The sequence below is a fragment of the Hyaena hyaena genome, unplaced genomic scaffold, assembly GCF_003009895.1.
Source record: "Hyaena hyaena isolate Hyena2069 unplaced genomic scaffold, ASM300989v1 scaffold_8, whole genome shotgun sequence".
Classification (NCBI taxonomy): Eukaryota; Metazoa; Chordata; class Mammalia; order Carnivora; family Hyaenidae; genus Hyaena; species Hyaena hyaena.
In genome coordinates, this window is record NW_024080640.1 from 1,547,428 (window position 1) to 1,572,855 (window position 25,428).

Below are 25,428 nucleotides of genomic sequence, written 5' to 3' on the forward strand. Positions count from 1 at the left end.
ACTTCCATGGAGAGGTTTGGGCCCTAGGTGTTTCTGCCTGAGTATGGGATTCTAAAACCTTAGAGCAACTCTATTCCTTTGCATCAAAAGTGATGAGATTCTGTGGGGTGTCTGGGTGGCTCAGTCAGTTAAGTGTCCAATTTTGGCTTGGATTATGATCTCATAGTTCCTCAGCTCAAACCCTGCATCGGGCTCTGTGCTGACAGCTCAGAGCCTAGAGCCTAATTCAGATTCTGTCTCTCTCTCTCTCTCTCTCTCTCTCTCTCTCTCTCTTTCTCTGCCCCTCCCCTGCTCATACTCTGCCTCTCTCTTTCAAAAATAAATAAACATTTAAATTTTTTTAAAAAGAGTGCTTAGATTATAATCCTTTGGTATGAAGCATGGAGGAAATCTCAGTGTTCTCACTTGTCTTTGCAAAGTTCATGTTTTAACTTCTAGTAGGGAGGCAGTAGCATTACATACATGAGATTTTCAAACTTTGCTGTTTAAAGAAAGGTAAGTATTGGAGCACCTGGGTGACTCAACATCTGACTCTTGGTTTCAGCTCAGGTCATAATCTGACAGTTTCATGACTTCAGGTCCTGTGACAGGCTCTGCTCTGGCAGCGCAGAGTTTGCTTGGGATTCTCTCCCTCCTTGGCCTCCCCCCACTCATGCTGTCTCTGTCTCTCTCAAATAAATAAACAAATGTTAAAGAAGGAAGGAAAGGAAGGGAGGAAGGGAGGTGTTTTCCAGTGATTGGAATGGGATTCCTCTCCCATACTGTGGCTTCTAGAAGCACCCTAGAAGGCTGAATTTTCATCCCACTTCTCCCCTGTTACCCCTTTGTATGTTTGTGGACATATACTCACTTGTCCTGTCTGGTGATGATTTCTGTCCATTATCAACACTGCTTGGCTTTGCCATCTTTGTACTGATGCTTCCTGGAGACGAAAGCTCCTGCGAGGTGCAGGCTGTGTTCTGCCCCACTGCCTCCTTTCTCCTGGCTGGCCTGAGCACCAGCCTGCTTTTGTGAGAAAGCAGCTATTAAACAGACACAGCAGGAGAAGTTTAGAAGTCAGGAGTTTCATTCCTTGCCTAATGAAAAGGGATGTTGAGCTGTGGTTGCAGCCTGCAGGGAGAGAGAGAGAGTGGGTGTGGGGAGAGGAGTCAGGTGTTTGCTCTGTGGAGCAGGTTTCAGTGGAAGCAAACCTGCTACCTCTCCACCCTCCCAGATCTCAAAGAACAAGCTTCCCGGGGCACCTGGGTGGCTCAGTCATTTGGGGAGCCAGCTTTGGCTCAGGTTATGATTTCACGGTTCGTGGGTTTGAGCCCTGCATCGGGCTCTGTGCCGACAGCTCAGAACCTGGAGCCTGCTTTGGATTCTGTGTCTCCCTCTCTCTCTGACCCTCTCCTGCTCAGGCTCACTCGCTCACTCTCTTTCGCTGTCTCGCTCGCTCGCTCTTTCTCTCAGAAATAAGTAAAAAAAAAAGAAAAGAAAAGAAAGAAAAGAAAAAAGAACAAACTTACCAAACCTGTCCCAGGGAAACCTGGTTATAGTATAAGATGCAGGGAGGCCCCACTGAGAGGTAGTGACAGAGCCATGGAAGCTGAATCTCCCCTTTATTTACCATTTATGCAACGGTTAATAGGCAGTCATGTCACTATCCTTAGAGTCTTGTAACAGGATGTATATTCCGTTTCCTTTGGCAAAGAACCACGGCCAGCCCACCACTCTTGCTGTTTGCTCCTTTCCTCTTTGGGCTACATGCATGAACTTCTACACTGGGCACTTCCCCCGGGCGCCCTCCTGACAGGCTCTTGCTGTAGAGTCAGCCTTGTCTGCAGGGGTGCCTCCCAGGTCATTTCCACAGCAGTATGGGGACCAGAGCCAAAGCAACCTCAGCACAGGGAAGGAGACCCAAGCTGAATGAGACTGTGTAGCTCATTTCTCATCCTTTGCAGCCTGCATCTGGTGTACCACTTACCCTTTTGAGTGCTTCCGACACTCAAATCCTTAACTTTACATTTTGCCACTGTTTTCTTAAGAACTAACAGTGAGAACTGTTTCTCAGTTTATATATGATGATGTTAAAATACTGCTTTCTTGCTGCCTCTTGAATGTACCTGAAATTGATCTAACTTAGCAGTCATAAATCTGGTAAGATTAAGTCTTTGAAAGTTTTTCCAAAATTAATGTCTAAATGCAAATAAATATCTGATACATAGAATATAAAGCAGTTTTTCTTTTTTCCAAAAAGTTTCATTTATATTTATTATTATATTATTATATATTATATCTATAATACATAAAATTTTACATTATGTTATATTTTTATTATTTATAATGCTAAGGAATTTTGTTTTAAAAATTTTTTTAATGTTTATTTTTTGAGTGAAAGAGAGAGAGAGACAAAGCATGAGCAAGGAAGGGGCAGAAAATGGAGACAGAATCCAAAGTAGGCTCTGGACTCTGAGTTGTTAGGACAGAACCCAATGTGAGGCTTGAACTCGTGGATTGTGAGCTCATAAGCTGAGCCGAAGTCTGACACTTAACTGACTGAGCCACCCAGGCGCCCCAAGAATTTTGGTTTTTAAATGTCATATATACACTATTATTCATATATTCTGGCTTTAGGGTATTATTTTCTCTCCCTTAAGCATGCTTAATATTGGTTAAGTCCAGATTTCTGCCTTGGGGTCACAAAACGAAAACAGAATTTTTGGTTTATCACCTCACTGCTTTTGCCTCGAGAACCTTTGTTTTATAACTTACTGTTCAGGCCCTGTTCTTTTTCCCTTGTAGTTTATATGAAATGCTCTCCAGCCCCCATGAAAGGCCACAAGTTCAGCTGTGCTGTCACATGAACCCGTCTGTTTATAGGGCAGGTCCATTTATTTTGGTTGTCCTTGTTGTCAGAAGAGGATAAGGCTGTAGGCATTCTGTGCCCCTAGAGGACCTGCAGAAGGCTTAGCAAGCCTTGCCTTAGAGGAAGGTGAGTTATAATCAGGGTGCCAGTGAGCTTGCCTCGCCTCACGGAGGCTTCTTGTTCCTAAGGCTGTTCCTTTGAGTTGATGGGAGCAAAATGAGGAGAGCCTCTTGGGGGCAGATGTATGCTGGGCCTTGTGGGGTGGGAGAGTCAGATCTGTTGCTGGCTTGTAGCCACTGGTTTTCCATATAACCATCCTCCCATCCTGGCCATTAGTTTACAAATCTCAAGGTTCTAGCAATACCTTGAAAAACAGCCATGGTCTGTGGTCATTTAACACATCCCCTGAACTGTAAATTACTGGACTAAATTGCAAATGGAAAATTCTGACCCATTTGCAATTTCTAAGGCCGAAGCCCTGGATTCAAATTCAGGGAACAACAAAGCATTTTCAGTTAGCACAATTCAGAGTAACTGTTCTGCTTTGCTTTTCCTGTTAAACATCTGTACTTTCGTTTCTTACCCTCTTCATGGAATAGAAAGTATAGATGGTAAGGAAACCGGTCGTTATTTCAGAGTAGACATCTTTTCAGAGTAGTTGGGACATCCCCAGGGATGGAGGAAGGGGCAAGTGGTGGGTGGAACAGCCCAAGTATATAAGAAATGGGACTGTGCCACATTGCATAGAGCAACAGCCACCCCGTTTGGTTTATGGGATTTAGAAAGTTAGGACCTAAAAGGAACCCCTGCAGAGTAGTGGCCTCTACTTCTTGTCATTAATAAGTGAGAGTCTGAGTTGGGGAAGGTCCACTGTGGTTGCTAGTGTGTAGTGTGAAGGTCCAACATACTTTCCCTGGTCTGGGCAGTTTTCTCTACACTTTGGAATTCAGAATCTCTTAAAAGGCTAGTCTGCAAAGTTGGGTACACCCTCGAATCTCTACTTTTCATTCTCCAAACTCAGAAATGTTCCTTGCTTTGGCCTGAAGTCTGGCAGCACAGAGAAAGGTCTTATCTAATAGTGTAGTGAGGTATTGTTCACTGGTCCTTCACTGTTACATGAGTGATCACACCCAGTGACACTTAGGCTTCTGTCCCCGAAGTTACCACTCAAGGGATTAGGAGGTAAAAGGTCAGAGTTTGGAGCAAACCAACCAGTGGTCAGATGTGTGACAGAGAGTCCCCTGCTAAATCCAGTTATTATAACCTGAAACTGATTTAAAATGAGACTTAATGTCAATTATGTAGCCTTTGCTAATTTTTCCCCACTGTTAGAAATGACTCCTGTACAGTGTTTCTTCATTCAGGGCAACTTATCTTTTTACCTGGGAGGAACTTATTTCCATTAGAATTGGAACACTAGCTGCATATTTTGCATTTAAAATGTTTCATGTGATTAAATGCAGAAAGAAACATTATTACTTCTGTTTCTTAGGAGTGTGCTCTTCCAACTGATTCTTCTTTTGTGCCTGGAACAATGCCTTTAATTTGGAAACAAGTTCAGGAGCTCTTTCTGATTACCAGGCACACTGTTAGTTGAAACCAGTGGCCAAGTACTCGGAACTGGGCTTAGAAGAGCAGGCTTGTGTTCTCCCCTCCACCAAAATGCTCCTGCAGAGACTGGCTACTCAGCATGTGCAGTGTGACTTGCGTAGTGATAGACCTTTCATGTGAATGACCTTCTCAACCCTTTTTCCCACCCTCCTACCCCCTCCTAATGTGATTTGTATATTAATCGGATTGTTTCTTCTTCCTTTACAGAGCTATTAAGAATGGCAAAGGGTTGCATAGCAAGAAGGAAGTGCCTATCCACCGTGTAGCAGACATATCTGGGGTGAGTTGTGTCCCTGAATAGAGCTGTGTGGCCCAGAGGTGCCAGGAGCTTGGCTGCCTACTTACCAAAGGACTTCAGCTTATGTGTTTTCTGTAGCTCATTTGTCTTTAGACACAGAATGTGAGTTTTTCCAGGGCTGCTGCTTATCATCTATGGAGATCCTGTTTTATATTCTGAAAAGGCAGAATTCAAACTAGGGCATAAAACCTTGCCCTATCTTTTCACCTGAACTGTTACTGTGTTGCTTTTCCATTTTTTAATTATTAGGAGTTAGAAGATATTTCTTCCTAATTGTAGTTTAAAAAAATTATCTCCTTTTTAAATCCCTGTTAATTCCCCAAGTGACTGGAAAGTCTTAATGGAAAAAGGTCAAGTGTAGATTTTAGGACAACCTTAAATATTACTTAATAATTTCCTTATGGCTTCTTTTTCCTCTGGTTGCCTCGAAGTGGGAGGAATGTGTGCGCATCCTGTGAGCTAATACATACAGATGACACAGAAGGATGGAAGGCGTGAATACTTATGAGCTCCCAAAGGGCTGTGTCCAAATGACTACTTAGTGAAAAAGACTTTATCCTTGCACATTTAGGATCTTTTGGCCAAAGAAGATACCTTTTTGTTGAGACAGTTTATTCATTTATTCAACAAGGATTTGAATACCTACTGTGCCTAAACTTCTCTGGGCACTTAAGAATGTAACAATGAACAAAACTTCTAAAAATTCCTACCCACAAGTGGGAAAGGGCAACAGCAGTGTCAGGTGACAGCAAGTGCTATGAAGAGAAACAGAACTGACTTGACTGAAGGAAGAATGAGCGGCTCAGGTATGGATTTGGTCAGGTGCCCAGAGAAAGTTTGTCGGCTCATCAGTTCACCTTCTGCTCCTGGGATGCAACACCATCCATTTCAACTCCATTGTAACGTACCAGTTAAGGAGGAGACCCAGGTCATGTGTAGGGGGCACCACATTGCCCAGGGGAGATGACTGAGGAAGGGCTGGTAAATCTTAGCTTGTATTCTCAGGGAGCTTGCCTTGGGCACCCAAAAGCAAATGCTCCTATAAACAAGCTTCGAGACCACAGGCTAGCCCACAGCAGTGATGGATTGGAGTGTATTATCTTCTTGTTATGTTGTGTTCCCAAGCCTGGCCGAGACTTTGCTTATTGTGCCTTGTGACTGCGTATTATAAATGTGTCTGGCCAGCAGTCCCTTGCCTAGGTATAGAGGTACCCTGTTCATTTTAAGCAATGGCATTCTGTTGAGCTTTTCTTACTCTGTAACCAGCCACTGCAGACTACAGAGTAAATAGGGTTCCCTACGTTGAGTGGATTTCTGTTAAAAAGTTTTGCCTCTGCTCAATGAGTAAGGTACGTTGACACACATTCTTTGTGGCTAAGATTCCTCCGAAGCCCAGAAATCTGGTGGCTGAGGTGTATCTCCTGAGGCTCCTCGTTAACCGATGTGATTCCTGGCGTTGCTGGTGTTAGGCCTGTTTTCCCTGTGGCTTACCTTGCTGAGTTATTGTTGACATATATAATAATTGTTGCATGTGTCTCTTGTGGCATTCTCAGCAGTATTTTCCTTAATATTCTTTTGTTGAAGATATTGGAGTAATCAAAGGGCAATTTTTAGGCTGTTCAGCTGCAGGGTGAAAGAAGTTATAAATAATTGTTTTGGAAAACACGATGGTGACTCCTCTATACCAGGGCCAGATGTGCCCATCCAGAAACTTATGTCATCAGCTCTACACTTCGGGGCTTTCTAGAACATGAATTAAACTTTGGGGATATTGTTCCCTTTGGCCTGTAGAGTTCATGTTCTTGCCCAGATTTCCCACTGGCAGTGAGTGACGCCCTGAGCAGGGTTTTGAGATGGAGGCACGCTTGCTTCGGGGCTATGCTGTTGGTACCTGCCAGCACAGTGTTCTCATGATCTTTATTACCATCTTTGAATCTTAAATTTATACCTTACTATGTTTTGGTGTTTTCCTTTTTGTAGCAATGGTCTTAATGAAACTTGTCTGCATTTTCCTTCTTCCTTTTTTTCACTCTCGCCTCCCCAACTATAGCCCATTTTAACGCATGTCTTTATCTTTTTTGTCTTGATATTGGAGAAGTGGTTTGTTCTTACGTTATTTAAAAATACATGTGAGTTAAATCTCCCTCGGTTACCACATAAATGAAAAAAAAAGAAAGCTTGAACAAGTGGGAGAGAGAAAGTGAAAAGGCTATTCCATTTAAATAGATGTCAGAATGACCTTGTCTGCCTCCATCACACATGATTCAGCTCTGAATACAGGCTTTTTTTTTTTTTAAGCTCTCTGTAATAGAGGAGTTTTTCTCCCTGCTTCTAACCTCACCTTCTTTCTGTCACAATGTTGTGTTAAGTGTGTGTGTGTGTGTGTTGGGTTCCCTTGTGCCCTTTAAGTGAGATGTATGACTTTTCAGCTTCCTGAAGCATGCTGGCCATGTTACCGTCCAAGGGACAGGTGAGTGTATAGGGTCAGACAATCAAACAGCCTACAGGTGGGTGAAGACAAAACACCCCCAATAAGAGCAATGAAATACACACATTTATAATAGTTTTGTAAGAGTTTCTGAATCATTTTTATTTTTCTTTTTAACTGGGTCTCTCTACCCTTCATTGCTCCCCTCTTAGTTGCAGGTCATGATAAATGGATGTGTTTGTTGAGCTGATCAGATATGCAATGTACTGCCAACATAACTTAGTATGGACCGATATGTATGCATAATGCCTCTTCCCATACCAATACACATCCTTGGAATAAAAACAAAAGACATATATAAGCTCATCACATTTTGTCTCCTAAACACACCCAAAAAATGTGCTATACAGAAGATGTTACATCATGAGGAAATTTGTTCTAGGCTTAATGGCCTCCAGCATTTTCAAAGATGATTTCATTGTGTAAAAGTCCAGAGAGTGTCTTAAAAGGACCCTTAATGAAGGCTCAGCACATGTAAGGCCTGCTTGGCTGACTTCCTGTGGTGGGAAGGGAGTAATCCCAGCACAGGAATGGGAAGAAGAGGGCCTGCTTTGGGCAGAGAGACACCGGCCTCTGGGCAATGAAGCCAGGAGGCCTTTTCATATCCACTTCTTCCCGGGGCTGGACTGGATGCCTGGTTGCTCCTTGACACGTTTTTCAACTTTGTGCTCCGCTCCGCCACTAGAACATCTGGTACCACTTCCCATGTTGTGATCTTGTTACGGTTTTTTGATTTGTCTAAAATGTTAGTTGGGTGGTTCTCTTCCCTATTGTTTTCTTATTGCTACAGGTGATTCCACTAATGTCACCTGAGAGCTGTGTTTTCCACAAGGTACACCCATCTGTGTGTACCATCAAGTGAGTGAACCCCACCTTTTGGACAGGGGTTTGTTAAACTTGGCTCTTCTGCATCTTTTACAGCTGTTTTCAGGGTAACCACTAATGAAGAAAATACGGCCCATCTGGTCATTTGGATCCTGAAGAAATTACTAGTTTCCTTTATTTCTCTTTTTTCAAGATGAAGGAAGTGTGGTGTTTTAAGTACTGGTCATTGTTGTCTTTTCTGTAATCCTCTGGTTTGCCTACAGGCCAGGATGTTCCTATGAATTTGAAACTAAGAAGAATTTGACAGACTTGGCATTAGATCTGATTTGATTTGGAGGATGGTTCTGTGGTGGTTATTTCACTTTGTAGATTCGCATTTTTATTCTTAGAGGGGTTTGTTTTTCCTTGATCCTGTCTCCATTCCCTCCCTTACCAGCAGACAAAAGTTGGGATGTGCGTGTCAGTGGAATATAAGGCTGTTTCTTATCTTAGGTTTATTATTGTTTTTGCTGTAGCCTGTTATGTAATAAATACAATCTCCTGCAGATATAGAATGTAAAACAGGCAATAAAATGGGGCTGGTGCGTGGCTTACTGTTGTTCTGGAAAATCAGACAAATCAATTATAGTTCTGAGAAGCTCCCCACCCCTCAGGTTGCAGCCAGCACACACCGACTTCTTCCTGCGCCTCCCTCCACTCCTTTTCCATTTGTGTGGGAATAGTATTCAGTGAGTCACACTGTTTCCTCTTCCTCTATTTCCTGCCGTGTCTGTTCTTTCCTCTCTGGTGTGTGAGGAGTTTAGAATCCTGTTTGTTGACAGCAGTGCAAGAATGATAGAGCCTGGGCCGGCATCCTGGCCTCTCCATTAGTACTTTTCCAGGTCTCTGGGATAATGTTTCCCTTGTCTGAACGTCTCTGCCTCTTCATGATATGGAGTCGTGGCAACTCCTCTGTTCATATGGCCGTTGTTTGCTCTCCTTCCTTGCCTTCAGTAAACCCCTGTGTCTTCTTTTTTTTTTTTCCTGTAAGCTGCTGTTGTGTTCACTTGGACTTTGGTTCCTTGCTCATGTTACACACGAACTTTCTTGTAACCTCCTCTCTCCATGATGATTTCGTTGGATGTGCATAATATTAATGATAAGCATTTCCTTAAAGCAGGGCCTGGAATGATCCAAAGACTAGCTCTAGGAGAGTGAAGCACATCATGCTCGGGGTGTGTGTGTGTGTGTGTGTGTGTGTGTGTGTGTGTGTATACTTGAGCAAGTGATATACTCTTGCTCTAGTATATCATGATGAGTAATTGTGGAATTGACCAGTAAGATTCTAACTTGCAAATATAAAGGATCAAAGTGTTCCTTTAAAATAAATGAATCAGATTTTTCTGCAGAGTCTCCTCCAGACCTTTCCCTTCAGTTCCCAGTTTTTCAGTTCCTTTTTGTACTTGAGTAGCACTATCTGTCTTTCCCTTGGGGTATTTAAACTGTCCTCCTTTTGTAAGAAGCTAGGGGCCCTTTAAAGAAGTAATCTTTCCCTAACTACCTGTGGAGTTGGGCCTCAGTGGAAGAGTTAAATAGTAATACTCTTTTTGGCTAAAGAGAAGTTAAAACTGGTTTGTCCAGGAAGTGTGAAGAAGGTAAATGCAGCTCCATAACCCAGAGGCTTTGTAAGTTAGGTCTGTGTTAAATTAGTTTCCCTTTCAAGTCTTCCTGGCCCACGTTGTTTAGATGATCTCTTATATTAATCTAGTCTTTTTCAGGTACCTTTCTGTTCTTTCTCATCACTGTACACCTTAATGGCACCATTGCTCATTTCTTGTTTGTTGTTTTGGTTCAATAGCCCTTCCTTCTTTTACTCTCCCTTAGCCTCAAATCTTGTTCTGATGTCCCTTTTATACCAGCCACACAAGATCAAGGCCTGTGGTTCTGCCCCATGGGCTTCTGTGACCCAGAGGGTTGCTTAGCAATAGAGCTCTATTCATACTATAGCCATGGCCCCACAACTGGGCTCTGCATTTGCCACCCTGGGGAAATCCCATAAATACCCTCCCTATCTGATGAACTTGCTCTCTAGAGCAAGCATGATGTGCTCCGTAAATATGATGGCGCCTTACGGGGAAGCCATGATTAGTACTGGGGGTGGCTTCTCATAGTTGTGTTCTCACATCTCTCCTGTATATTTGGAAGCTCAAGTTGTTGCCAATTTAGGGGAAGGCATTGCTCCTCTGTCCCCTTCTTTTCTCTGGCCCCATTCAAGGTTCTTGAGCTTTGAGTGGAGTGCAGCATGCCGCTCACTGACTTGCATTCTCGCAGCACAGAAACCTGTACTGCAGCCCCCGCAGCACGAGGTACCTGTGATGCCAGAATGGCCGCTCCTCTGCAAGTGTCTCAGCTGCTAAGAAGGCAAAGGGCCTTTTCTTTTCTCTTCACCTTTTTCCTCTCCTCCCCTCCAGAGTTGGATGTTGTTAAGGTGACCTTGATTGTGTCGGGGTAGTTTGCTTCAGCTAGTTGTTCTCCCTGACCGTTGAGGCCATCACTTCATTGTCTTTTGTCCATTGTCCCTTTCAGCTATAGTCCTATGTGGCCACTTCGGGTTTTTTGAAGCTCTCTGTTCAAACTCCCCAGAACTGCAGGGGTGTCCCCTTCTTCTAATGAAATCAAAAGCAGTGGGCATCGGACGGAAGCCTTTCTCAAATGGAACAAGTTTCTCAATGAAACCTGAAAAGAAATGCTGGAATTGTTTCAAGACTGTTTTTCAGCATTTAGCAGTTTGTGATGGTTATGTTTAAGCCACCTCCTTTGACAAATTTAATCCACTTTTCATTGAGTTCTGTTCCCTTTATGTGTGCGTCCATGGTTTTGTTAGTGGCAGTATTTTTCTTTTTTTCTTTTTTTTTTTTTTTGCACCATAGGGTACTAAATTTAGGACATAGTATCTCTCCCTTAGTTGAGGGTATCAGGAGAAATTGTTAAAGACTTTGGGACAGGCACAAAGATTACGCAGTATTCTTTCACTGGAATGTTGGGTTCTGCCTGGTAAACCCTTTGGGGTTGTCTGATTGTGTCAGGCCTGCTCCTTTGTAGCTGGGCTGTTTTGTACCTCTGCGGAGAGACACTTTAACTTGTGAAGACCTGATGTAATGCAAATGATTTCCTGCTTATACAGATGTAGTCCTGTACATATGACACAATGAATTTCTACCCTGTCAAAGACGTGATTTCAATTGTTACATTGTAACCCTATGGTTTTTTACTCAACAGTTTTGGATTTTTAGTAAATTCACTTCAGCATCCTAGTTGTGTATGTTTATCCAGTTTTCAGATTCTCTTTTGAGTAAGTTGTAATATCTTCTTGGTTCCCTCATTAATTAGTGGGTTAATATAAAATATTTGACGGTTTCATTTTATATTTGTATTAAAGTCATCATTTTCAAATAATTTTCAATACTTTCAAAAAATTATTCTTTTAAGAGGGGAAGCAGTTGCAGAAACGAGAGAAATAGAAAACGAATTTATAAATTGGGCATTAAAAGATCAATTATGTGCTTTGAAAAGTCTTTGTTTTATTACCTGCTGTATACCTTGAAATGTGAAGAGCCCTTTGGTTGTGAAATTAATTTGTTTTAAAAAGTTCTAAAATGAATATCCCTTTCATCTACAGAATGCCTCATTCCATGCCTGTACTTAACTTGGTCTACCATTTTGTTCACCGGTAGGCTTTTGTTGTAGAAATGTAGGCACCATAGCCAATTGAGGTACACAGATTGGGCATTGAAGACAGGGCCCAGTTTGACATTTGCTGCGTGTGTCCCAGCTGTGCAATTCAACACCTCTAAAGAAATGTTTGATCACGTGACTTGCCCACAGGTGCAACACTGTCAAAGACAGGCATTCTTTATTTGTTGCTTCTGGTAATAAAGTCTCTTCTTTCCAGACTAATCACACTTGATATGTCACTGCACTGAATTCTGTTTTCAGGAAGTTTTCTGCCACAGATTTTTCTAGTTCCCTTCTGATTCCTTATTTAACTATGACTTAACACAGGAATGCATGCAAATGACCCCTTAGAAACAGGGTCCTTGCTTTCATTTAAGTGTCCTGAGCTATAATAATGACTTTTTACTTTCTTCCTTTGTTCAATGGAAAGAGAAAGGAAATTGAAGTTCAGGAGCATTTTTTTCCCCAAATAAAACGACCTCTCTTTCCAAAGGGAGTGGCCTCTAGCATAGATTTGGCTATCACTGGGTCATGCCCTTGAGTACTCTTTTCCTGTTCTCTGAGTGCATGTGGATCTTGTTCTTTGATAAGTTTCATGGATCCAAATTGTTTAAATGAGCCCATTACAAGCTTGGCTAAATCAATATTAGGATATTTTGAAGGCAGTTGATACAGTTTTTGATTCCCAGGTTCAGGTGTGTGATTGGGTTGTCTCCTCTGTCCCATGGCTGCTGAGTGATGTGATAGAACTTGAAATGTTTCTACCCAGCCCTGGCTTCCCTCTCTACTTCACCATCATAACACTACTTAGCCCTAGATTGAACTCATTTTGTCCTATGGCTATTGCTTATATAAACATCTCAAAGTAAGTCATTTTTACTAACATAGACATTGTGCTTACTCGTATTTAAAGGCTTTATTTAGCATGCTTCCAATGTATTCCCTACAGAATATGTTGTACAGAATTTTGGACACTCTTTGCAGTGTTGACATCCAGATAAATATCCTTGAATCAGAGCTCAGGGTCAGCTTGAAATTAGGTAGTAATTTTGTGCCTCAGTTCTTTAGGAAATGATGTTTTTCAGAAGAAATGATAAAATTCCCAATATAGTATCAGATCTAGGAGGTGTCTGAGAATATAACCTGTCACAAAGGTTTTGAATTTGGAGTTCTGTTGATAATACGTTACTGCAGCATGTCTGGATACTTTACCCACTGTAGAGACCATTCATTTTCTTTTATGTCATATTCAGTCTATCCTCATTTCAGTTTCTCCATTCCAACTGACTTCGTTATTAATTGGCGTTTCTTGAATGGCATTTCTTCTTCTTGGAGTGCTATCTCTTCTCTTCTGACCATGCCTTTCTCCTCCTTCACGGTATCTCTTTTCTTCCAGGCAATTTCCCCTTTTCATCCTCACTGCCTTCTGATCGTGCCTTTCTTTAGCATTTCCGTAATCACTCATTACCGGGATTTTGCGCTTGTTGGTGTATTGATTGTTAACTATTCTCAACATGACATGTGCAGTGGTTTTCCTCACTGGTTTCTAAACGCCTAAGAAAGGGAGGTCTTTTTTGTATCTCTTCACAGAGCCTCATTTAGATTTGACGTGCCAAATGATAACCTAAAGCAATATGATCTTGTGTTAGGAAAAATATGTGACCCTGGCTGCTAGGTATAAGGTTAGCTGTGGTGGCTAGTATCTAGACGTGGACAGGCTAGTAGGAAGGGTACAGATTTATTAGCATGTAGTGACAGTATGGAGTCATGATTAGTAGCATGGGTCCAATATCTGATCGCCCAAGCTCAGGTCCTGGCTCCATTGCTTGTTATCTGCCACCTGAAGGAAGTTATTTAACCCCTCTATGCTATGGTGTTTCCACTATAAAATGGACATTAATGGTCCTTTCCTCATTAGGTCATAGTGTGATTGAATGTGTTAATCCATGCAGAGTACTTAGAGCAGCTGACGCAATGAGAGCTCAGCAGAGGGCAGTGGTTCACATGGTGGTGGTGATTAGTGTTAAATTGTTGAGCACGCTGCTGAGCGTAGGAAGTCCTCTATAAAAGATAACTACCCTCATCATCATCATCATCAGTTGTATTTGTATTCTAAACCCTTATCCAGTTCTAGTCCCAGCTCATAACCCTCCCTCTTCTGAGTTCTTTTACCGCCTCTTTATCTCTTGAGATATTTAACATATGCAATCTGGCCTGTTTTTAAATGCATTTGTCATGTTGAGTCAGTGAATGAATGAACAAACAATAAGTATTATATTGAGTGCTTCTTATATGTCAGACACAATGCTGGGTGTTGAGGACATAACGTTGAACAAGACAGTTACGGTCCTTATAGGACATACACAATTCTTTCTATAATTACAGTTGTGCTAGTAGTGAATATGTGTGCTCAGGGCCATAGGTTATTCAACGTGGTTCAGAAAAAAATCTTTTAAGTGCTTTTAAAATGAGGCCTTAAAGGGGCGTCTGGGTGGCTCAGTCAGTTGAGCATCTGACTCTTGGTTTGGCTCAGGTCATGATCTCACAGGATTGAGCTCCGTATCAGGCTCTGTACCCATAGTGTGGAGCCTGCTTGAAATTCTCCATCTCTCTCTTTGTCCCTTCCCCACTCCCCAAATTAATAATTGAACTCTAAAAAAGAATGAGGCCGAAAGAAGGAGTTATTCGAAGATCTTGTTCAGAGCTAAAGAATGAAACTATGTACGGGAAAGTCCTCAGCTAGGAAGTTGCTTGGGTTCAAAGGCAAGGCCATTATTGCTGACATGTGAGGATTAAGATGATAAATGATTGAAACATTTACACTTTGTAATCCTTGAGGAAAGATTTTTAAATTTGTCTGAAGAATCAGGAGAAATCATTGACAATGGAGTGGAACAATTAGGTCAGCATTTTATAATTATATATCTTACCCTCCCCCACTGCCCTCACCTTAGCTGCTCTGTGGAGATAGACTTGAACCAAAGAGTGGCATTAGGATGCTGGTTACCAGGGGTAAACAACTAGGGTTGTGACAGTGGATGTGGAAAGATAAATTTGAGATCCAGTTTGGTGGTAAAACTGGTAGAATTTTGACCACTGCTTGCATCAGGGGAATGAAACCAGGTGTCATGCTTGAGCATCCTAAGTGTCTGAGTGCAAATACCTGGTGATTGGTGGTGGTGCTTTCCCGTATGGTAAACACTGATTGTGTAGATATGGGGCAGAAATTAAGAATTTCTGGATATGTTAAAGTTGAGGTACCCATGAGCCATTCAGATGGTCCAGAGCCTGAAAAATGGCTTGGGCTTCCTGCATGAACTTAGGACTGTTGGGGACACACACACACACACACACACACACACTCCCCAGAGAATATTAAAAGTCCCTAGGCCAAGCCACTTGTCTCCAAAATTTAAAGATCATACATAGGGGGGACATTACTTGCCAAACAGACTTGAAAAGATGGTTCCTGAGCTGTCAGAGGAAAATCCTAGAAACTAAGAGGAGAGAGCTTTACAACACAAGACTTGACTATGCTGCTTCAAGCTCGAGAAAGAAGAAGATTGAGAACTGTTCAGTAGATTTAGCAGCACCAGTTACTGGTGACTTTAGAGCAATTTTTGTGAAATGAAAGACATAGGGACCAAGAGCTAGATGTCCTTTAATTAGACTTACCCAGAAACAATGTCTACCCAGAAACAATGTCTTACAGCTCTATGCTTTCACTTTTAGGAGTTTCCTAGGAAGAGTAAGTAGATAAATGTGAGTAATGATGGTGCCTGTGTAGTTTTCAGTGAGTGAGAAATGCAGAGCAGTCATAATTACATATGCATTCATGAAGAAAGACATGACAGTGATGTGAGATCCTCCAAAATCCTTCGGGTACCTTGATCAGAAGTCTTTGTGTGAATTCTGCCATCAGGTGTGCATCACCTGTGCATTCTGGGGCACATCGTTTCCATTGATAGGCTAGATCCTTAGGGTCTTACTTCTAGAACCCGAATATGATGTCCAAGTGTGATTACATCATGCCAGAATTGCATAGTCACTAGGGGAGGCAGGGTTAAATCTGAATGTTTCTTTAGGAAGAATTAGAATTCTCCAATAAACTCAAAACACTACTTTGCTAACTACCCTTTTCTAGCAGAGTAGTTTCGTTATGATGTAAGCCTATTATCACTTGAGAAAATGTTGAATTTGGCTCAGAAAAAACTATAGAGACAGTTATCTGACCTGATTCAGCTTTGCCCAGATAAACTCACAATCAGCACTGAATGTTAATTTATTCTCTTTTGAAAACAAAATCTTACACATTTTTTACCACAAATTTTCTGTAAAATTTTTGGCTTTAAAATGCATCAAATATAAATAAGCCAAAAGAAGAAAATGACCTGTACTACTACTATAAAAACTGAAAATTTTTAATAAAAATATATCTATTTACCAAAATGTGGGTTTGTTTTAAAATTTCTTTGTTTTATTCATGGTTTTTTTTTTTTTTTAAATGTTTATTTACTTTTGAGAGAGAGTTTGTATGCAAGCAGGGGAGGGGCAGAGAAAGAGGGAGACACAGAATCTGAAGTAGGCTCCAGGCTCTGAGCTGTCAGCACAGCTGACATTTTTGGGAGAGTGCAAGCATGGGAGGGGCAGAGAGGGGACACAGAAGATCTGAAGCAGGTTTATGCTGACAGAAGTGAGCCCAGTGTAGATCTCGAACTCATGAATCACAAGATCATGACCTGAGCCAAAGTCAGACATTCAGCTAACTGAGCCACCCAGGTTCCCCTTGAACCGTACTTTTAATGTCTACCTGGTAACATCGTTATCTGTAAATCTTTATTGAGTAAAATGATAGGTTTTTGGTTTGATACATTCTTCAAAACACCGATCACCTTCTGTCTTAATTATTAATAAACATTAACTGGGGCACCTAGAGGCTCAGTCAGTTGAGTGTCCAACTCTTGATTTCAGCTCAGGTGATGATCTCAGTTTTTGAGATCAAGACCTGCATCGGGCTCTGCACAGAGCACTGAGCCTGCTTGGGATTCTCTCTTTCCCACTCTCTGACTCTCTCTCTCAGAATAAATAAACATTTAAGAAATAATAATAAACTTTTACCAAAATAGTTGCCATTTCTCTCCATGTCTCAAAAACTAGAACTTTCTTTTCCACATTTTAAAATTATCATTTTTTATTAACTCTTTTAAAATATAGAGTTCAAGAAAACAAATTAGACATAATAAAAAAAAGCTTTCTTTAAGATTCATTGGATCTAAATTAGTATGTCTCCAGGCAGAAATGTTCAATGTTCTCTAAGGGGTATTGGAATTATTTTAGTCCTCTAATCTTTTATAATAATTATTTTGATTTTAAATTCTATGTCACAGGTTGCTGCTTTTTTTTTTTCTTTTCCTCTATTATTTTCTGAAGTTCTTATCTCAGGTGGGGTAGAGTTTAGTATGCCGTCCATTTCCTTACCCCTGAGTTCTTGATTTGCCCATGAAAAGAAACGGGTGCTTCATTAGACTGTCTTTTAAATTCTTTACTTTGCACATACTGTTATCTCTTAAGCCATTTTTTGCTTCTGTAATAAATTCTTACCTCTTGCCTATAGAGACTTTGGAAGTGATAAAAATTGATCTGAAACTTTCAAGGAAAAATATATTTCAAACCTGTTAGTCTTATTTTTTTTAATGTTTATTTTTCATGTGAGAGAGAGACCGTGCGTGAGCAAGTGAAGGGCAGAGGGAGAGGGAGACAGAATCTGAAGCAGGCTCCAGGCTGTCAGCATAGAGCTCAAGGTGGGGCTTGAACTCACAGACTGCAGGATCATGACCTGAGCTGAAGTCGGACACTTAACCGACGGAGCCACCCAGATGCCCCTGTTAGTCATTTTTTTTAAGGCGTGGTCTTATAATTGATATCCAGAACAGTAGGCTGGTGGGGTGCTTTCTTCTAGATTCTCACTGTCACCAACCATGTGTAAGCTGTGTTTTTAGATCAGCTGCATGTCCTCTTTTTCCAAAAATGTTCAGGATGTCTACTATGGTATTCCTATAAAGAATCATCATTTCATTCTTACAAAAGTAACGGCAGAGTTTTGTTTTTTTTTTTTAATGTAAGTGGTCTTTTTCTGTTATCTTTGCTTCTGCTTATTTTTACCAATTTAAAATACCTTTAACTATATTTTTAACCATTTAATACTTTATTACAGATTAGATGTCTACAGTTTGGATAAATTACATGTTTTTTTGAGAAATATTTAACCTGAAAATAATTGGAAGATATGTCTTCCGGTGTGTTAAGCTCCTCTAGATAACTTATTACTATGCTGATGGATAATGAGAGGAATTTATCTGTTGACTCAGAGTACTTACAAATAGAATAGTGAGAATGAATATTCTCCTGAATAAAACTACAAAAGCAATACTGTATTTACTTACCTGACCTCAGAGGAGAAGATATTTTATGAAATAAGAATAGGATTTTTTAAATTATTATTTTAACAGAAAGGAAGTAAACCAAGAAAGAGGAAGTCGTGGATCTCGGAAACACAACCCAGGATAGGATGTGAAGGGAATTTCCGGAGTCTTGGTGAAGGGAAAGCCCAGGACATGCACTGTGCTACAGGCCTCACGGGCCACCTTGCCAAAGTCAGCAGGAGGAAAGAGGGGAACATTCTGGGGAGGGCTGTAATTTACAAAGTCTTAATGAACACTGAATATCAATTTAAGAAAAATTATAATCTGATGGGAAGTTAGAATATGGAGAATATTCTCTATGGAGAGAATATAGGAAAAGGAAGTGTTCAGGATAGGGATGGGGGTGAAGATGGGGTTTGTTTGTAGAAACTTTTCTGGACTTCACAAGTTCCAGGCCATCACTTTGAGGTAGTTCATTCTGTGGACTGGCAAACTTGAGGAAGCACATTCCTTGGCTCGCCACCTCCATGGGCTTCACAGCTCATCCGAGGTAGAGAAAGAAGATTGAAGATCAGAGAAAAGCAATCTTGAGTAGTTGATAGTTTGTTCTAATTAGGTAAATACTTCTCCCACCATCTGCTCTTTCTATGCTATACTTAGAGTCCAGACGGGGGGAAAAGGTCCTATAGAATAAGCCAAGCCAAGGGCATTGTATTTTCTAGTGATGATAAAATGCAGATTTTTCCACTAAAAGGCAATGACTTCATTTCTAAAGGTTAAATTGAATGGTTATCACAGTATAATTTTAGCTAGTTAAATTTGGGAAATTGAAAGTCATTCAATAAAAGAATAATCTCTGAGCCAGTATAGAATTTTCATTTGATAGAGAATTGGATATTATTTTATTCACGGTAAGCCATATCACATGATTTTATTTCAAGGTAAGAAAGAAGTGTCATTAGAGGTATGTACTTAGTAGTACTTTATGTGAACAAAACATTTCCTCTATATGGCCAGTTGAGGATGGCATCATGCTTTCCTTTCGCCTTTGCCTAAGAATTAATCACTTTCTTATGCTGCTTTTGGGAAACCAATAAGATTTATTTTTCTATCCTTCCTTTAACCCCACGATTTTTCTCATCTAAACTATTTCCTGCTTGAATTTTTAACAATACTTTAATTCATTGAACAGTTACATAAAGTAGTTTATCTGAAGCATAGCTAGTGTTTCATTTTGAACTTGTTACTCTGAGCTACTTACAAATTAGTTGACTAGGGAAAAAGTTTTCTTAAGTTAAAAATTAAAATATTTCATAGTCTAGACCAATTTTTTCATTTTAAAAATTGGGGTATAATTATATACCTAAAATGTATCATTTGTAGCATCTAATTCTATCAGTTTTGATAAGCATGTACATTTTGAGAATCAGTGTATATACATGTAATCATCATCATAGTCAAGACAATGGAGCTGTTGCATCATCCCAGAAATGTCTTTTGTCCCCTGGGAGTCAGTCTCTAGGCCTTCTCCTAGTCCCTGGCAGCCACTGATCTACTTTCTGTCCTTTGTGATGTGTCATATAAAGGGAATCATGCAGGGGCACCTGTGTGGCTCAGTTGGTTAAGCATCCAGCTTCAGCTCAGGTCATGATCTCACGGTTTATGAGTTTGAGGCCCGCATTGGGCTGTGTGCTGACAGCGCAGAACCTGGAGCCTCCTTCAGATTCTGTGCCCTCTACTCTCTCTGCCCCTACTATGCTCATGCTCTGTCTCTCTCTGTTTCTCAATAATAAATAAAATCATTAAAAATAAATTTAAAGAAAATCCTGCATTTGAGAGCCACCCATGTTGTTGCCTGTATCCCTGTTACTGCAGAGTAGCATTCCATTGTATGAGTGGACTGCAACTGCTTTCTCCATCCCCTGTTGAGGGAGCTTAAAGCTATGTCCAGTTTGGGGTGATTACAAATGTCCAGGCTATATTCTGGGGCTCCCTAATCTGTTTCTGTAATGTGATTTGACTTTTTTCTTAGGCTGCCATGATTGTCCATCAGAACTCTGTTTTGCCTATTTCTCTTCCATGCACAGTCTGTCTTCTCATCTTAACATCACCAAGTGCTGCTTTCTTTTATCAGTATTTGACCTTTTGGAGAGAAAATAGGTGGTAGACAAGACCAAGCAAATACAAATATTTATAGACACCTGTCCTTTGCAGGGCTCCTGAGAGTGACAGGCACATCCTTAAAGTTTCTTTCAAGTCTGATTGCAGAGAAATATCTTTTCCTCCATATTTGGGACATGAAGCCCCACTTGCACTGACATGCTCTGTGGCTTTCTTACAGTTTGAGAAGCTCCTGTTGGGTCTGTCATTGGTTTGCAAGTTTGGAAGCTTTGCTTAGCCAGGCCGTCTTAACCTAGTAATTGGTAAAGGAATAAAGACAGAGGAAAACGGAAGATTGTGTTCTCAGTTGAGGATGCTACAGATTGGAACGCCAGCCGATCTCAAAACTGTCTTTGAGCTTAGTGCTCCTACAATTGTCCTCTTGATTCACGCTCCCAGGAGTGGAGCCCAGAGCACAAGACATTGTGTCTCCTACGCTCTGACATGTTAGAGGCCTGAGTGAGGTTTTGTGCCAAGGAGGTAAATAGTGTGAGAAACTGTAAACTACAGACCGCACTTAATGAAAGATTATTGATGGCCAGGCTTTAGCGCCTTTCTTTTTTTTTCTTGTTTCCTTGTAATTTTGTTTGTTTTAGGCAGAGTGTTTTTCTCTAGGTTCTCTGCTGTGTTCACTTCATTCCTGTTAAATTTGCACCTGACTGATGTTTATGCCCCCAGTTCCCTCACACACAACTCACCAAAAAACATCGATAACCAGCCCGGGAAGGTTGGCTTCACATTTTTTTGGTAATATTTTTTATTTATTTCTTAGAGAGAGAGAGAGAGAGAGACCGTGTGAGCATGGGAGGGTCAGAGAGAGAGAGGGAGACACAGAATCTGAAACAGGCTCCAGGCTCTGAGCTCGCTGTCAGCACAGAGCCCGATGCAAGGCTCGAACCCACCAACCGCGAGATCATGACCTGAGCCAAAGTGGGACGCTTAACCAGCTGAGCCACCCAGGTGCCCCTGGTTTCAAATTTTTAAGTGCTTTGTGGTAATGTTGGAGCTGGATGGCACTCCCAAGTATCTCCCCCAGGGCCCCATTTTTATCAAGAGATTGTCATGCTGTACAGCTGCTTCCTCACTGAGAACCACAGCCTCAATTCTGTGAATTGAAACGTCCCACTGGGGCCATAGAGCCCAGGTTTTGGGAAAGAGGAAGAGTGTGGAGTGATGGATGACTTTCTTGCCCTTCTAGTAGGGGATGTACTATTGTTTTGTCTTCCACACAGCTGCAGGGAAAGTCTTCCTGGCCTCAGGAGCCATGAGAAGTTCCTGAACTATGGCGATGACTTGTCACAATATGCCTTAAAATGTGTGTGTTCGGGTCCTGTCCTTAGCTATTCTGATCTCCCTGTTCTTTTTCCCCTCTGTATCTATTATCTGATCTTTTGTATACCCGGATTCTGCTGCTTCAGTATTAGGATTGGTTGCACCCAAACAGCATTGTGCTCTGGGGCCCTTTAGCCTTGGTTCAGCACCTGCAGGGTCCTTCTTTGCTGGACGGGGCAGTGCAGGGGCGGGAGGAAGCCAGGCAACTTCTGTCAGGTTGGTGGGCTTCTTTAAGCTGTTTCTCCAGTGCTAGTGCAGTACCCCCACGGTACCCTAATAAGCCCTGCACATGTTTGTTTTTAGTTCTTTTTGCTATGATGTTAATCTAAGAGCGATTGTGATGATGAAAACCAATTAGCATTTCCCTTTTGAGACCTGCCCATGATAATCCTGATTAATGGTTAACTAATAGGTTTACTCTGATTCCCATTTCCCTGTGCTGTTTTGTGTGTTGAGATGTTTGCTTCTAGCCAGTAATGTTAATGCCTACCCTGTGGGTGTTTTCAGTGGGAAAATCCTAGAATTCACTCTGCTAAGCATCTAGTACAACCTGCCAGCCTCAACCCTGTTCGAAAATTCACAGAACTTTGATCTATGTAAGTTGTGCTCTTCTAGAGTGCTGAGGCCATGGGTGTCTGAGTAGAGCTGTCCTGTGCCTGGCGTACCTCCGCCTTGTCCCTGCTCTCTTCTGCCCCCAGCCTGCCCACTTTCCCAAACTTGGTGATTTGTTGTACTAAATTATATGAAACGTGTTTGCTTACACAGCACAGGTTCTTTGTAGAGACAGGTTGCAATCTAACTGCTGAAGGGAATTTTACTGGCATTGTCACATGTACCTGCATTTGGAAGAGGTTTGGCCTGATCGGCCGGAAGTGAGGACAGCATAGGAATATATAATGGCGTTGTCTTTATAACCTTTCCCTCTCCCTCAGGATCATCCTGCCTTTCTTTGGGGTCATTCCAAATCCAGTTCCTATAAGTTGGAGGTATAGATATTAACATCCTTCGAAATGAAGTCACCCCAGGCACATTTGTTGCATCATTACTTTCTCAATTTCAAGGTGCATTGAGGAGGCAGAAACATTCCTTAAAGACATGCCATCCACGATAGCAAGTTAAATGTAGCTAATGCAACCTTAAGTTAGCTTTTCTAGGATTACAGGAAAATATTTATGTATGCTTTGTTTTGGAGCACAGGTAATGTGAAAACTAGCAGTGCAACAAAAAAAGACTTACCTGCACAGAAGTACAGTTGCTTCTTGATTATTTACACCAGTGGAGGGGAATATTGGTACAGAAAACTAGAGCTAATGTGTCTGCTTGTGTTCTCAAAGCCTTGAGCCAGTGTCAAGCCAGAGAAGTATGGCGACTAGATTCCCAGGCCTCGTGTACCTGAGTCACCACATGGAAAACCTGAGGATGAGAGTCTCTGCAACTGGACTTCTAAACAGAAGTATTTGATACTGAATGGTCTTACTTCGAAATGAGCCTTTTGTTATCTCTTTAAATCTGAGGCCTTTTATCTTTTCTTTTAAAAATACATTTTGAGGTTATAAAGAAATCTTTGATTTCACTGAATCTCACTAGGCCCTCCTTCAGGCTTATTGGAGAATTTCAAATGTCGTGTTAATGGTGTTATTTGAACTTTCTCACTTTACTGTCCTTAAGATCCACCTGGCATGTTCAACTCCTCAGTGGGACCTAAACTGCTCTCTGTTTCACTGTTACTCATAATCCAGTTTTCTCTTTCTTACCTAGTGTTGACACCTTAGGAGTGTGAGAGACTGAAAAGCACATGGCTGTACTTGCACAGGCTCTTTGGAAGGCCAGTCAGAGTTTAACCACGTTCAGTCAATTTTATGGTAATAACAATCAGAACTCCTAAAATAAATAAATTCCACAGCTAAATTAGCAGGGAATGGTTTTTGGCTACATCACCTGAGGGAGCTTGTCAGTCTGACTTACCAGTCTTTTCATTTGAGGCTCTGAAATGAATTTTGAAGGTTTTAAGCACTTTTGTGTTGAAAAGGAACATGCCAAGCCAAGGAAGCAGTCGAGATGACAAGGAAAGACAGACACTACTGTCTGCCTGTGAGAGAGATTCGGAAGAGCTCACATTCTCTGGTGCTTACATTCAATTTAGTTGAATTTTTATTCTTAAAAATCTGTGAACTTGAATGAAATTTCCATCTTTTCCCTTAACGGGTTCTTCAGAGGAATATTGTCTTGTGCAGGCCTGGGGAACACTTGCCTCCGGAGCATCAGGGAGCTCTGTGTCTCATCTTGTGGTTTGGCCTCTGGAAGTAAATATGAACAGTTGTGGTAGGCTTGTAAAATTTGCCTTCATGCCTTCAGTCGTCATAGTTGGCTTTCACTTCTAATCTTTGTCATAATCAGTGGCATGTCACATTCTCTTTGCCATCTTCCCATATGTTGTTTCTGGATTAGGACTGTTAAATTGTAGATTGAAACCTAGGAGGAGTCAAGAACATGTATTTTGTTTTATTACGTGGCTGATAGTAAGGTACCTTTTGTTTCTCCTTGGTTCCTGATCTGCAAAATTATCTCTCTTGATAAAGTAGGTAACCATCTAGCAAAATAGGATGCGAGTCTGCTCCAACTTTCTTTTTGTATTAATACCTGTGTGTGTGATGCTGTTATTCCTATAAGCACCTTTGTTCCCCCTGCAGATACATACATCCATAAGACAATGAGCAAAAGTTTGTTTCTGGAAAATACAGATTACTGCAGTTTTGAGGGGAAAGGCCCTCTGTTCAGAGACATTAAGTCGCCTCATCATTTGTGATAATCAGTTTGATAATTGTTGTTGACTTACTGGCTCAGCTCATGAATAATGTCCCAGATTTAGACTAGTGTGGCAAAAGGATTTTAATCAGGTAGTGCTTTCTTCCCCATGGAGCATTTGTCTTGCTTGACTGTTCTGGACTTCAGCCAACTGCCAGAAAGGCACTGTCCCACTGTATATGGATAATAGAATATGTGTTGCTTAAATGTTCACTGGGGGAGTTCCCAGCCCACTAAAGCTCATTGTTACCTTACCTTCTCCCAGTGTGCCGTTAGAGACACCGAGAATGGATGACTGTCTCTCCGTTTCTCTGAGAATCTGTTTGAAGGGAAGGATGAATCTCATTACTATAAATATTGTTTTCATCCCAGCCTACCTCACTGCTTCTGAATGAGAGGAGCCCCTTTGGCTGCTGTGAAAGCTCTCAAATACTTGATGGCTTGTTAAATTTTCATTATCTAATGTGCATTAATTTAGATACAATAGCTCTGTTGCTAGGAGCAGAGTTAGAAAGGAAGAGCTTGGCGGAGTGCAGACAGCTTGTGTCGCAGGAGTCAGGAAAGTGTGCAGAGCTTGCTGTCCTCAGAAGGAGTTTCCAGTTCTGCTGGCTGGGCTGAAAACCTCGGAAATTCTGATGTCTGCGGACTATTCCCCCCGCACATGCAGTGTGATGTTTTGATTCTTGCTTACTCGATCATTTGTTTAATTAGCTTGAGAGACTGAAAACTGAGTACTGTAGCTGAGAGCTTTAAGGTTCAAAATGTCCATGATTTGGTTACTCTTGACTTCTCTTGACTGTAGAATGCGTGCACTTTGTGTTTTGTGCATGAAAAAAGTTTTAAAGTGTTGCACTGTTTTGTGTGTTGTTCTTGTTTCTATAATTGTTGATGCTGACATGATACGGTATAGGTCCCCATGAACATG

General features: G+C 41.3%; 1 protein-coding gene across 1 annotated transcript in view; it reads left to right on the forward strand.

The window, feature by feature from the left end:
* SND1 (staphylococcal nuclease and tudor domain containing 1) overlaps positions 1-25,428 on the forward strand; it is a 409,429-nt gene that overhangs the window by 231,995 nt on the left and 152,006 nt on the right. The window contains exon 14 of the mRNA XM_039243180.1: positions 4,667-4,739. Within this exon, the coding sequence (XP_039099111.1) occupies positions 4,667-4,739 (73 nt within the window). The remainder of the gene's footprint in view (positions 1-4,666; positions 4,740-25,428) is intronic.